The sequence below is a fragment of the Bactrocera tryoni genome, chromosome 1, assembly GCF_016617805.1.
Source record: "Bactrocera tryoni isolate S06 chromosome 1, CSIRO_BtryS06_freeze2, whole genome shotgun sequence".
Taxonomy (NCBI): domain Eukaryota; kingdom Metazoa; phylum Arthropoda; class Insecta; order Diptera; family Tephritidae; genus Bactrocera; species Bactrocera tryoni.
In genome coordinates, this window is record NC_052499.1 from 26695897 (window position 1) to 26708055 (window position 12159).

At 41.5% G+C, this 12159-nt stretch overlaps 1 protein-coding gene across 1 annotated transcript; it reads right to left on the reverse strand.

The window, feature by feature from the left end:
• Positions 1 to 255: 255 nt before the first annotated feature.
• On the reverse strand, positions 256 to 1857 carry LOC120766339 (putative uncharacterized protein DDB_G0290521). The gene is made up of 7 exons (XM_040091767.1): positions 1837 to 1857; positions 915 to 1774; positions 804 to 827; positions 609 to 740; positions 511 to 549; positions 417 to 449; positions 256 to 352 (listed from the first exon to the last, which is right to left on the reverse strand). The coding sequence occupies exons 1-7, from the start codon at positions 1855 to 1857 to the stop codon at positions 256 to 258; spliced, it is 1206 nt and encodes a 401-aa protein (XP_039947701.1).
• Between the last annotated feature and the right edge of the window lie 10302 nt (positions 1858 to 12159).

The following is a 12159-nucleotide window of genomic DNA, read 5'->3' on the forward strand; positions in this document are numbered from 1 at the left end:
AAAAATTCTCTGAATGTTTACTTTAACCTTAACCTTAAGATCAACCCGCCTTTCTTTTTGAATATCATTTGCTTGAACCTAATTACAAAAGATAATTATTTGCAGGCATCGACTATTTTAAACCTAATGGAGTTCCTCTCTTAATGAAAAGAGCTTATTGTTTCGTATACATATGTTTTATTTATGAAGTTGAATAAGGAATATTTTATCAAAGGAGTCTAACTGATATCTTAGCATTTAGGCTCCAGTACAGCTCTAGGCCCAATTACTTAACAATTCAGAGGATGGCACTAACTTCAAAGGAGCTGGTGGGTTGGCGAGGAATGGTGGTGGAGGCAAGGCCGTGAAGCTTCTGTTAAAGTTAAAAAATAATTAGAAAATCTTTTAGAAATAAAGCTATATTGGTTTGCTACAACCTTGGTCGCACGCGATGTGGTAGTCGCAAGTTTCTACAAAATAGAAATAAAGCAAAAGTTTTTAGAAGTTTTCATAAAAATTTTTATATTTTACCTTGGCTTGTTCGCTATGAAATTGTTGGATGCGAATTGTCTGCAAATATGTGAAATTAGTGAGGGGAGCTCTTATAAATAAAGTGTCTTTAGCCTTACTTGGCATTTGAAACAGGGAAGCGAATAGCTGGGAATTTAGTGTTTCTTGGCTTTGCCAAAGCTTTGGATTTTGCTTTAGAATTCTTTTTAGCGCTGCTCTTAGACTTTCGTGCCCCTGACTTTGTTGAGGTTCTGGCAAAATAATTAAGAAATTACAAATATTAATGCGGAGAGTGGGAAGACAGTCTAACATACCTGGACTTAATACCTTTATTCGTACTAGAAAATACAACAGTATTGGTTTAGAATAAACTGGAGAGTTATGACGCAAATAGGTGTATGTAAATTTCACGGCAACGAACTTACCGAAGAAATGGATTTCTTGCAAACGGCTTTGCACGCCTGAACGGTGTACGCGAAAGATAAACAAAGCGATGATGACCATGTCCATAGCCGCCGTAAACCGGTGCGGGTACAGGTTCTGGTTCGGGTTCCTCTTCAGGTTCAGGTTCCGGTTCCGGCTCTGGTTCTGGCTCAGGTTCTGGCTCTGGCTCTGGTTCTGGCTCTGGCTCTGGCTCCGGTTCCGGTTCTGGTTCTGCTTCAGCCTCACCACCGCCTTCAGCTGGTGGCGCCGGCGGTGCTGGAGCTGTATACATTGCAGACAATTGTATGGGTACAAAGGCTGGCAGAGAAACAGTTAGCGGCACACCGGGTGGTGGCGGTTTAGCACCAGCTGGTGGTGCAGGTGCTGGCTCTTCCGGTTCTGGTGCAGGCTCGGGCTCGGGCTCTGGTTCAGGTTCCGGCTCTGGTTCTGGTTCTGGTTCGGGCTCTGGTTCAGGTTCGGGTTCCGGCTCAGGCTCTGGCTCGGGTGCAGGCTCTGGTGCTGGCTTTTCAACCTCCTTCCACGCTTCGAGCAGCGCCAGCAACTCTTCTTTCGTTATGCCAATAGTGCCAAGAGAGCTAACTGGACCGACGCTGCCATAACCGACAGGACCAACACTTACAGGTCCCCAGCCACCGTACAGAGAACGTTGGGAGCGCATCATATGCGATGTTGGTAAGCCATAAGGTGAACGCGGTGGTATATGATTTTGCAATTGCTGCTGGTGCGTTGCGTATTGCGGTGCATACTGCGGAGGCTGCAAATGCGTTAAGTGCTTTGGCGTCTCGAAGATTAACTGCCCAGCCGAGCCATTGACCCAGAAACAGAGCAGCGAGAAGATGCTCTAAAATACCGTTAGATGTTAATAAAAAAGCAAACACTTCAATAAATTTCATTCGAACTCACTGAAAATGTTGCTAACCGCATTTTCGAATATTTTTTTTACCAATAAAAACACGCTCACAAACTTTTTAACTGTAAATTGTATACCACTGTGATTTAGTTAAAAAATTATCAGTGACTTTTATCTGCCTCCAATTAATCCTTCAATGAATTTCACTTGTCCAAGCAACGCTGTTGAATGTGCCAGAAATACCGAAGTGATTTATTTTTATACCAACCATCAACTCAATTCGTTCAAAACTCAAAGTGAATAATCCCATTGCTGTCGATCTTAATACATTGTTTAACCATTTGGTGTAACCACAAATGCCAAAGACCAAAAAACGTCCGGTCGCTTCCTTATCCTAACACACAAGGAAGCAATGTACATCGCTTCACGCATCCAACTCGCATCCACAAATATGGGCTTGTTACACTTTTCTGCGACCATCTAACTGTATTTTTCATGGTTTTCATTAGCTGATCGTACGCGGGCGGGGCGGATACTGGATGCGCTTGTTTTTATTTCATTTGTGTTACAAATAACGGTTTGTTGTTTGATAAATTAGGCCAAAGAGGGTTTGCTGATATTAACCAGAGTCTTGGACGGCGAATAGAAAAAACGCGCACAAACAAAACTACTGAAATTATATATGTCATGGCTCTTGGACGACTTCACCAAAAAGAGCCTATCCGGATTTTGTTATTAGCCGAGGCTTAAACACATTTATGTGCATATGTTATGTTATACTATGTTATGCTATGTTATGTTGTGTTATGTTATATAGTATATTTAGCCATGGTGGTCACGTAACTTTGGCTTTATGCATGTATAAATTATATTAGGGTGGGATCTTTGGACTAGAAGAAATATACTTGTTGTTTATATGTAACCTAACCAATCTTTAATACGAACGATGTTACTATCTTTCACAACATTTGCAAATATTTATGCCTTAACAAAATATGAAAACCGTCATAGTCGACTTCTTTGACATTTTCAGATTGTGTATGATTTCCATTCGTTTTGATTCTCATTGAGTTTTTCAACGCGAAATTGAAAACTGAGATATTGAGATTCTTCTTCCGAAGCTCAATACTTTCCACATCGCTCGAGGATGCCATGGGATCTTACTCGACTTCACCCATCTCCGTATCCTATGTCGATGATCTACCCGCCATCACTTCATTCGATGGATTTCGTTGTTAGTGACAGCAAATATGCATTGTGACCCTTTTAGCTGTAGGGTGCTCGAGAGCAATCACTAATTTTCACCATTTTCGTTTCCAGGATCGTTTCGTCTGGGTTGAGTGTGCTTTCTGCCAACCGCTACTAGCCCGGCCCTGAGTATACCTCCCTAACTTTTGGCTATAGCTGCTTTATAAAATTGAAATCAATAATTCTAGCATCCTCGAAGAGGGTTCAGTGGAGGATTGTCCTATATATTATATATATGTTTCTATATATTATGTAATAACTTTTCTCAACATATTTTTTTTTTTTTAATTAACGACTACCCTAATGCATACGAAGTAAAGTCCATCAAATGAATAACGACTAATCGAACTAGTGCAAACAGCGTTGACAGCAACCCACGAAGTTTTCATATAAGGCCACGGTCGGTTACTTCCTAGGGCCGTAATGGGGACGCCATTGCATAGCTGTTTCAGGTATGTTGGTGTTGCGATGCATATTTATAAGATTGACATTTGAAAATGTCAAAATATTAATAAAATTAAAACACCTCTGTCATACAAATTTGTCAAGCTTTGATTCAGTGGCTTTATAGACACACACCATGCGCGGCGCTTTGCAGTTAACGCAAATGCCGGACACACGCGTCCATACTGACAAGTGAAAATCCCAAATTTTGATAGACAGTTCGGTGTATCTTGTAACACGTGTTATGTATATTTTGTTTTGAGCAGCTCCTTAAATTCAAAATGAAATGCAAAAGGTGTGTTGTGTAACCAAACACTCATAGAAAAAAAAGAAAAACCTCTAGGTGTGTATATGCCATATATACATGAGAGTACAACGCTCCATGAAGCAACTCTATATACATGGTTTTGTACGGATTAAGGAATGACAAGTGAGGTTATATAGAGCCTAATCAAGCAGAAGTGCTAGAGAGTCTAAACCATGCCCTCGTAGAACTTTGGTTAAGGTAGCAATTTCTCTTCTTTTTATAGTAACGTAGAAAAATCAAACTATTTTTTTGGCAGTTTCAATGAGGCAATACTTTTTACGGGGTTAGTGATTTTTTGACTTTTGGTGAACGCATTGCCTCCAACAACGGGCGATTGAACATCGCTTGGACTTGTTTGTATGGGGTTATGTAAAAGGTTCTAAGGTAAAAAAAAAATTGTTCTTAAATATGAATTGAGTAATTTTATTCAGACCTTTTGTACATTATTGAGCACACTTTTGAAAATTTTCATGCAGAAAAAGGGATAAAAGAGCTTTCCCCCGGAACGTCTTGAGAAAAAACCACTTTGCGGTTTTCACTATAACCTTATATTCTCAAAACTGTAATGCACAAAAGGTTCGAATAAAATTACTCAATTCATAGCTAAGAAATAAATTCGCAAAAAAGTCATTTTTTTTACCCAGAAACCCGAACTACTCCCTTAAGTGTCATACACAATAGTTCCTTGGTGCTATTCTCTCCCTCGACAGACTAAAGTAAATTAATTCCTTTCCAAAATCAGCTAACAACAGGTAAACCAGGACCTCCTCCAAACCTCGAATTTAGCGCCAATTACACGTACTATATAAAATTAATTGCAACAACAATTTATTAATAATTAATATTTTTGAAAGTGTCCACCTGCCGCAACTGAATTCTTAAGCCTCATAGCAATATTTCACAGCAGCACAGCGTGTGTCCATATGTCTCTGGCTGAACGCCTGCGACACTTAACCCTCTGGGTAATCTGTCAACAATACTTTCATGCGTCTGTTTGGCATACAGGAGACACAAAAACAACGCGAGTTGCAACAACAAAAAAATGGTGGAAAATAGGCAGCAAATCCATGGGCGCAGCGCCATCGCCTTGCCCCAGCAGGCAATTTTACGGCGTCTTACCCGTAGCGATTGTCACGATAAATGCGTGAAATCGGCGGTGACGATGACGGTGCCGCACCAACATTTCACACTTGAACTGACGATCTGATGATCGCCAAAAACGGTTACGCGCTTGGCGCGTAAATTGAAACGTTTCGCCATATTCGGCGCAGAGCCCATCAGCGAGTGACCGGCCAGCCAAGCAGCCTGCCAGCGAGCCGCTGTTTTGCGGACGTCACGTATGTAAGTGAGCTGGTGGCAATTGACACCAAATCTTTGCGACAGAAAGGAGGCTAGACACACCATTTTCGGCTGCTGTTGAGCCGTTGAGTGACATATGCAGGTGGTAATGGCTTAGTAATGACTTGGCGTATTGCGCGCGCGACGGATCGTTGGATTAGTTAGTTACTTAGTTGTTGGCGATATAGGGGATTAAGATGTCACTCCGTTATGGTGTAGTTGGTGCCACTAGCTGACGATCTATGTATGTTAATTGAGCACAATTATGGTAGTGATGAGAAATGGATATTGGCTGTGAATGCATGCCTATTAAGCTTTTTTGTGCAGAAATCACTTTGGTGATTCGATAATTGCGTAATTGCGGGAGTTATTACTTATATAACCGAAAGTGTTCGACCAACTGATGCTTAAGTATGTCTAAAAATGGATTTTTGAATGTTGAATTTTTGTTTGAACACAATTATGTGTCGCACTGACCTACTAATTTAAGAAATATGAAGAATATCTTCGCTAATACCGCTGCAACAATTGGTATGGTAACGGTATATTTTCGATATAATATAAAGTTGGCAGTGTATTCAGACTTCATTCCACTAAGCAGAATAAACCGTCGAGAAAATTATGTTCGAGTTTTCAGTCATTTACTATATTAAATTGGATCAGCTCAGGGTCATAAATGTACTACAGTTACATACACTTATTTCATATAAAAGATTTAAGTCTATAAACTTTTCGAGCAAACTGCTTCCGATTATGCAGAAGATCCGATCAAATCCCATATAACGCATTAAGGAATATTCCAGAAATGTATATGGATGATCGTATATCAGAACTCGTGTGACTTCGTGTAATCCAGCTTATTGGCTATCTTTAGTTTCCGAAGACATCTTTCCACATTACACTTAAGATCGTAAAACTATAAGCTCCAAGGCTGCAATAAAATTAACCCGCTATTGAGCGAGTTGGATGAATGAAGGATTTTTAACTTATGTGGCAAACACTCCAAGTTTTAGTAGAATGCCTGCTTCCCAACAGTTTTTTGTGTTTAAGAAAGCTTATAATATATAAAAGTTCTAAGGAATCTGCTCCTGATTATGCAGATCGGATCTTCAAATCCTGTATAAGGTCTTGAAAACTTTACAGAGAAATGGATATGTGGCTTCGTGTGATCCGTGTTTCAAGAGAAATATATGGGATCATGCTTTGTTAAATTAAATAATGTCATAGAAAACCAAAGTTAAGCTTTACACTTGTCGCAAAAAGGTTAAATATTTGGTTTTGTAGGTACTAGAGTTCGTACAACACACGTTGTGTACTTTGTCGAGGAGCCAAATGAAATACTTAATGTCAAAGCCTTTGCTCAGGGCTCTTGCGGCAAACGATTGAGAGTGGAAGGCGGCGAGTCGTTAAATGTGTCGGTTCTAAATTGTTGGTGTTCGGTGGATTTTTAAACATGCGTGTTGCTTGTACGTGAGTCGTACACTGCAACAACAATAGCAGTGTATGTTACGTAGCAAAAAAGAGGAGCTAAAATAGAAAGACATAAAGAGTAAAACAAAAAAGCTCCACCGAAGTATCCGCGACCAGGCCGAAAATTTGCAGATCATACATGAAGACGCAAGAAAGCCAAGGATGAAGGGTAAATACTTCAGTGACCAGCCGAGTCAAGCAATTCCAACCGATGGAAAGGATTCAAAAGCAAAGCTGAGGGGCACATGTAGCAATGCAGAGGTTCAATGAAATTTATTTGGTGTTATGCGCGAGGCGTAAAACGTCAAATCAACTAGTGACTGAGCAGTCTTACGTCAAGTCGAACAACAAACAAATACCAAATACGAAAGACACAACAACAACAACAATTGTGGGCAATTTCAGTGGCATCGGGAGCAACGAAAGTGGCGGCAGCCTGTAGTTCTGACAATTCGCCCGACAGCCTGCACCGGACGGCTGGCGTGGAAGCCACTTGCCGGAACGTATGATTTTTTCGCGTATTTTTATTGCTATTTATTTTCATTTAACCTTCTTTTGCTGTTGTTTGCGTGGCGATCGAGAGATTAACAACGGCAACACACGATTTGCGAGCGATGGATGCGGTAATCACTGATCAATTTAATCGCACAAATAATACAGTTGGACGCAATAAGTAAATATGGAATAATCGCTATTATTGTTGCGTCGCGCTGTCAAGCCGGAGCGTACGCGCAGCGCGGTGCATGCGTTGCAAGCAGTGTGTATGCGAACTTGAGTCTGTGGCAGGCAAGGCAGGCTTGCAAAGTGGCTGTGGTCGCCATGAAAAGTGGCTGTCAGAAGAGACGGCGTCCGTCTGTCCGTCCGTTCGTCCATCCGCGGTGTGTTGGATAAAGAGCTGAGCGTGCGCTACGTGCAGCAACGCGAGCAAAACGCAAAAAAAGCAACGAAACCAAAATTGAAATTACAATTAAATGAAAAAAGAATTTATTAACAAAGCGAGCAAGACGGCTAAGCCACGGCCGACTCATTGGCTGCAGAACGCAATTGTAGCTGCAGGCACGACGCACCGCAGCTGTTATCGGTTTGTTGCAATCAGAAAGTCTCCATTGCTCGCTTGGCGCAAATTATTTTCTTTGCTGCACTCCGAATTTCTTCCTGGGAATCTTTCACTTTTCACAAAAACAAACAATGCAGCTTGAATGCTGTGCTACAAAAACAATAATGTGCTGTTATTTTATTAACATTGTTTGGTGCTGTTTGTGTAGAACGGTTCTTTTTCTGGTGTGAAAGTTGTAATCTCTACATCAAAAAAATGTGTTAAAAAATATATTTCATAATTTCCGTTGAAATCAAAGTACGAACGTCAAGAAGCTTTAAGAAAGAAGTTGCCTGAAAGCGGCTGCCACTCTCAAATTTTGCTGGGAAAATTATAAATTTGGGTCAAATCTAAAAATAGCAATTGTAATTAAATGTGGGTTAGGTTCGGTTAATATCAGTCTCAGCAACTTCGCTGGGGTCACCGTAAATGTGTCTATCGATATACCGAGACATCTGTTTGACAAAAGCTGAACAGTTAAAAGGAAAGTGCCCAGAAGGTTTTCTCCTAGCTTTCTTTCACACAACTTTGGCAAGTAAGATCCGAAAAGATATGTAACCTCAACGTATATGTGACTATTGGGCAGTATCCAGTCAAAACGTCTACCATGGCAACTTTGCTGAGACTACTTGAACTCTACTTTAGGCCAGAGGGGTCCTGCAAAAGTTTTGGTTTTTGACCACAGCTTGCCAGGGTCAGGGAAGTCCTATAGATCAAAACGCTAAGTCGCAAGAGAACGGCGGAGCACCAACTCGTTGCCATTGTCATGAAATAGGAGTAGGGATACCCTACTTGCAAGCTCATTAGCTCAAAGTAAAGCCAACTCAATTCCAGTATTGCAGCTCTGCTATCGATGTCACACCTCTCTGAAGGAAGCTGTACTTCGGAGCTGTACATTTACTGCTACCTTGATGACAGCCAACTCCGCTTGAGCAATATTGCACTGGTCTGGTGACTAGAATCCGGAGTAGATAGGTAGCTCTCGACAAAAGACGCTCCTTCCAAGTTCGTACTAAGCTTTTACGCATTCGTCAAAAGCTCACTGTCCCTCTTTTACAGCGACTTCGCTCCGCTCATATATACCTGCATGTGTAAAAAGAAAGAATCTTGCGAAGAATGTTTCCACGAGTGATTCAAGTTATCAGTGAAGCAATCGAAGCATCGTAGCTATCCAGAAAGTCCCTGCTTGGATCCCTTCACATATCTAAGTACCTGAGTCTTTTATCCAATATATGCTTAATTACGGATCACTTATGTATAAAGCCTTACAAGGAAAGAGTTTTCTGGAGTCTATTCTGTTCAGAAAATATTCATGTTAATACCTCTCATTTCTCCCTATTCCATCAAATGCATGCGGACTCGACTATTGGCAAATATTCGTACAATATTTTATTTTTGCGGATATTAGTCAAGAGAGTTTTCCATCGTTAGATTCGAACCGAGTTTCATCGCTGAATCATGCCAATTAGAGATGAAAAGTAAGAGATAAACGGAGGGCTAAAAACGAAATCACGAAACCCATAATTAGGGCATAAACATTTAATGTAATCAGAAAGAAACTGACTGTCTACTTTCCTCTAGTTTTAAAGAGAGTCTTTTGTCGTATGTAAAGTGAACATAACCCCTACCTACCACTAAGTACCAGTAATTAGTTTGGTTTTACTGGTGGTTGAGGGCGGTTTTTAGGTAGATAAATGTTTGTGTGAAAACTAGAGTACTCACCTCACCGAATACTCGTCTATTTCAGAAAGGCGGAACTAATTTTATGGTCCTTAGGACTACCTACGTATTTGCGCAGATGTATCCGAGCGTAGTAACAACTTATCTAGTCGAGTCTCTTCGGAACTCCATCAAATGAAAAAGTTTTGAAAGTAAAAGATCTGAAAATTCGAAACTACATTTAATTCATCGGCTACTTGACCAGCCAAAATCATTTTTCAAATAGTTGATCTGTACTTATCACATTCGGAAAGCTCAGGAGACAAGCTCTTAAGTTACGACAGCTTCTTGATAGTGAACCTCCTCGTGAGATCGACGCCTTTTCTCCAATAATTACACTAACCGCTTGTATACAAAAATATTCCAACTTCGTCCGTCTAGTATGTAGATGCGTACGCGGCTGACGGCCAATAATGTTGACCTTATCGCCGTCGATAATGATGAGAATGCTCATTTCATAAATTGAAAGTCAAATATTTACGTAATGCAAACGCATTGAAAACAGTTTAAACAGCAATAACAATATAAGTATGAGCGACAACGACCAGCTGTGCGCAACTAAGCGCTTCTCACGCAACCGGCAAGTGTTCACACATACCATACACACGGGTGCTGGCGCAACACGGCTCGTTGCGCATGCGCAGTACCGCAGCGGCAGCAAAGTGGTTGACAAATTCCGACGAGGTAAATATCGAGAGACAGACAAACAATTAAACAGTTGAAATGCAAGAACCAACGTTAAGTACAAACATTGTGCAGCAGCAATGTTAAGTTAATGGTGGACCGGGATGTGGCAAGTTGGGCCGCTGCATCGACTGTGCCGTTGTTGATTGTGTGACATGGAAATTTTTCGCGCAAATATTTTGTCTCATTTTAATTACACGCAACGCCGCTGACGGCAAGCAGGTACATGCGCAAACACACACACTCACACAGACGCAAATGAGTGCTTAGAGGTTTATTTGGACAGTCCATAAGGGGTTATGTATGAAGACAGGCGCGCAATATCGGCGACTCGTTCGGTGCGTGCGATAGGGCGGATTGTGCTCAAACGAGCTGGCTACTCGGATGGCACTCTGCTGGCCGTCAACTGGCAATTAGTGGCCAATCAAGCGGTCACTCAAGATGAAAATGCCAAACCAAACCATACCAAATACTACTGGCATATACTACATACATATATGTGTGTCTGTATGTGTAAGTGTATGCAACGCTTCCTCGTTGTGTGCATGTGTATATTTTTATTGTTATTGTATTATTGCATTATCGTCTTAATGTCATCGGCGTGACGGTGGCGGTGGTGGTGTGGAGGCGCACACATACACACACACTGCACAGTCAGCTTTAAATCAGTGAGGCTGTCGCCCGCTGATCGCGTCTTCTTGATCTGTTGCACGCAGTTCGGTCAGCTTGTTGCCACGGCAGCTCGGTCGCCAGCGGTTGAATCACCTTTGACGATTCGGCGTTGTTAATTTATCGAAGTCCGCAAATAAATCCAATAAGCAAATACGATTTAAGAGGCGAAAAGGCAAGAATCCCAAACTCTGTAACGCCGAAGCCCTTTAGCGCGCTGCACACGCCACAACTGAGCAATCGGCACTTGGCCAGCGAAGCCCCGAGCAATAGGTAGACCAAAGTAAATTCTCATCAACAATAAAGCGCTTGTGTGTGTGCGTAATATTAATGAAACTGTGTGTGTGGCTGTGTGGATATTTGACGCCAGCAGTCTTTTGTGGCTGCCACATGCTGACTCGCAGGCACATCGTCGCACTGGCAGACAGACAGACAGGCAGGCAGCAGGCAGGATCGGTGGCAGCCAGCTTAGCGTGTCCAATTTTTTAATTAGTTGCATTGGGCAGTGATTTATGATCGTCGATCGTTCGCATATTCCTCATTCCGCTACAGCTTACCCCTTCCTTTGTTGACTTAGCTAATAGATAAAGCCACACTCGCTGCAATATAGATATGGCTTCATGTCTTCCCAATTCAATTTCCTATATAAATAGTTGTTGTGCTGTTAGTAAGTTTGGAGTTGCATGCAACTTAAGCAAATAGGCGTACAGTACTGAGATGTTTCTGTGATTCAATATATAATAGTAATTAAGAGGTACAAAGGTAGTGGTAGTCCGTAAAAATATAATTGGTGAAGTCATAACAGTTTTCTTGTTTCAACGTCAGTTATAATTACATTAACACCTAGAATAACAGAATGTTTACTTTGCTCAAGAAAGACTAACATCTAAAGGGCCACTTTAAGTGTTAGAACTTATCTGTGATACTAGATTCTAGCGTAGGAAAATTCATCAAGCTACCTGGCTGTCTTCGGATCGAAAAGCCACCAACCAGGTCTATCATGTTGTGATAGACGGAGGACACGTCTCTGTGCAGCAAAAAAACGCACGTCCACAACTACAGGGAAAGTTCTACGTCGAGAAGCTGCAATCACAACAGAGAGCCGAGCTCATTGGCAACTCGGTATAAGGAAAATTGTGGGACGGCATTTCAGCTGCAAACAGAACCACTGGTTTTCGGAAAAGGCAAGAAAAACAGCTGGAACGATGAAGAGTGTCGTGTCGTAGTGGAGAGAAAACAGACTGCCTAACTCGCAACGTTACAATTGACAATAACAAGTGCGAGATGGAATAGAGACTTAAGGTCAGATGCGAGACGCATTTGCAGCAAAACAAGAGGAAGGCCAAAATACGTAAGTACGAAGAGCTTGGCAAGCTGGCCGACAAGGGTAATGCTCGGAAA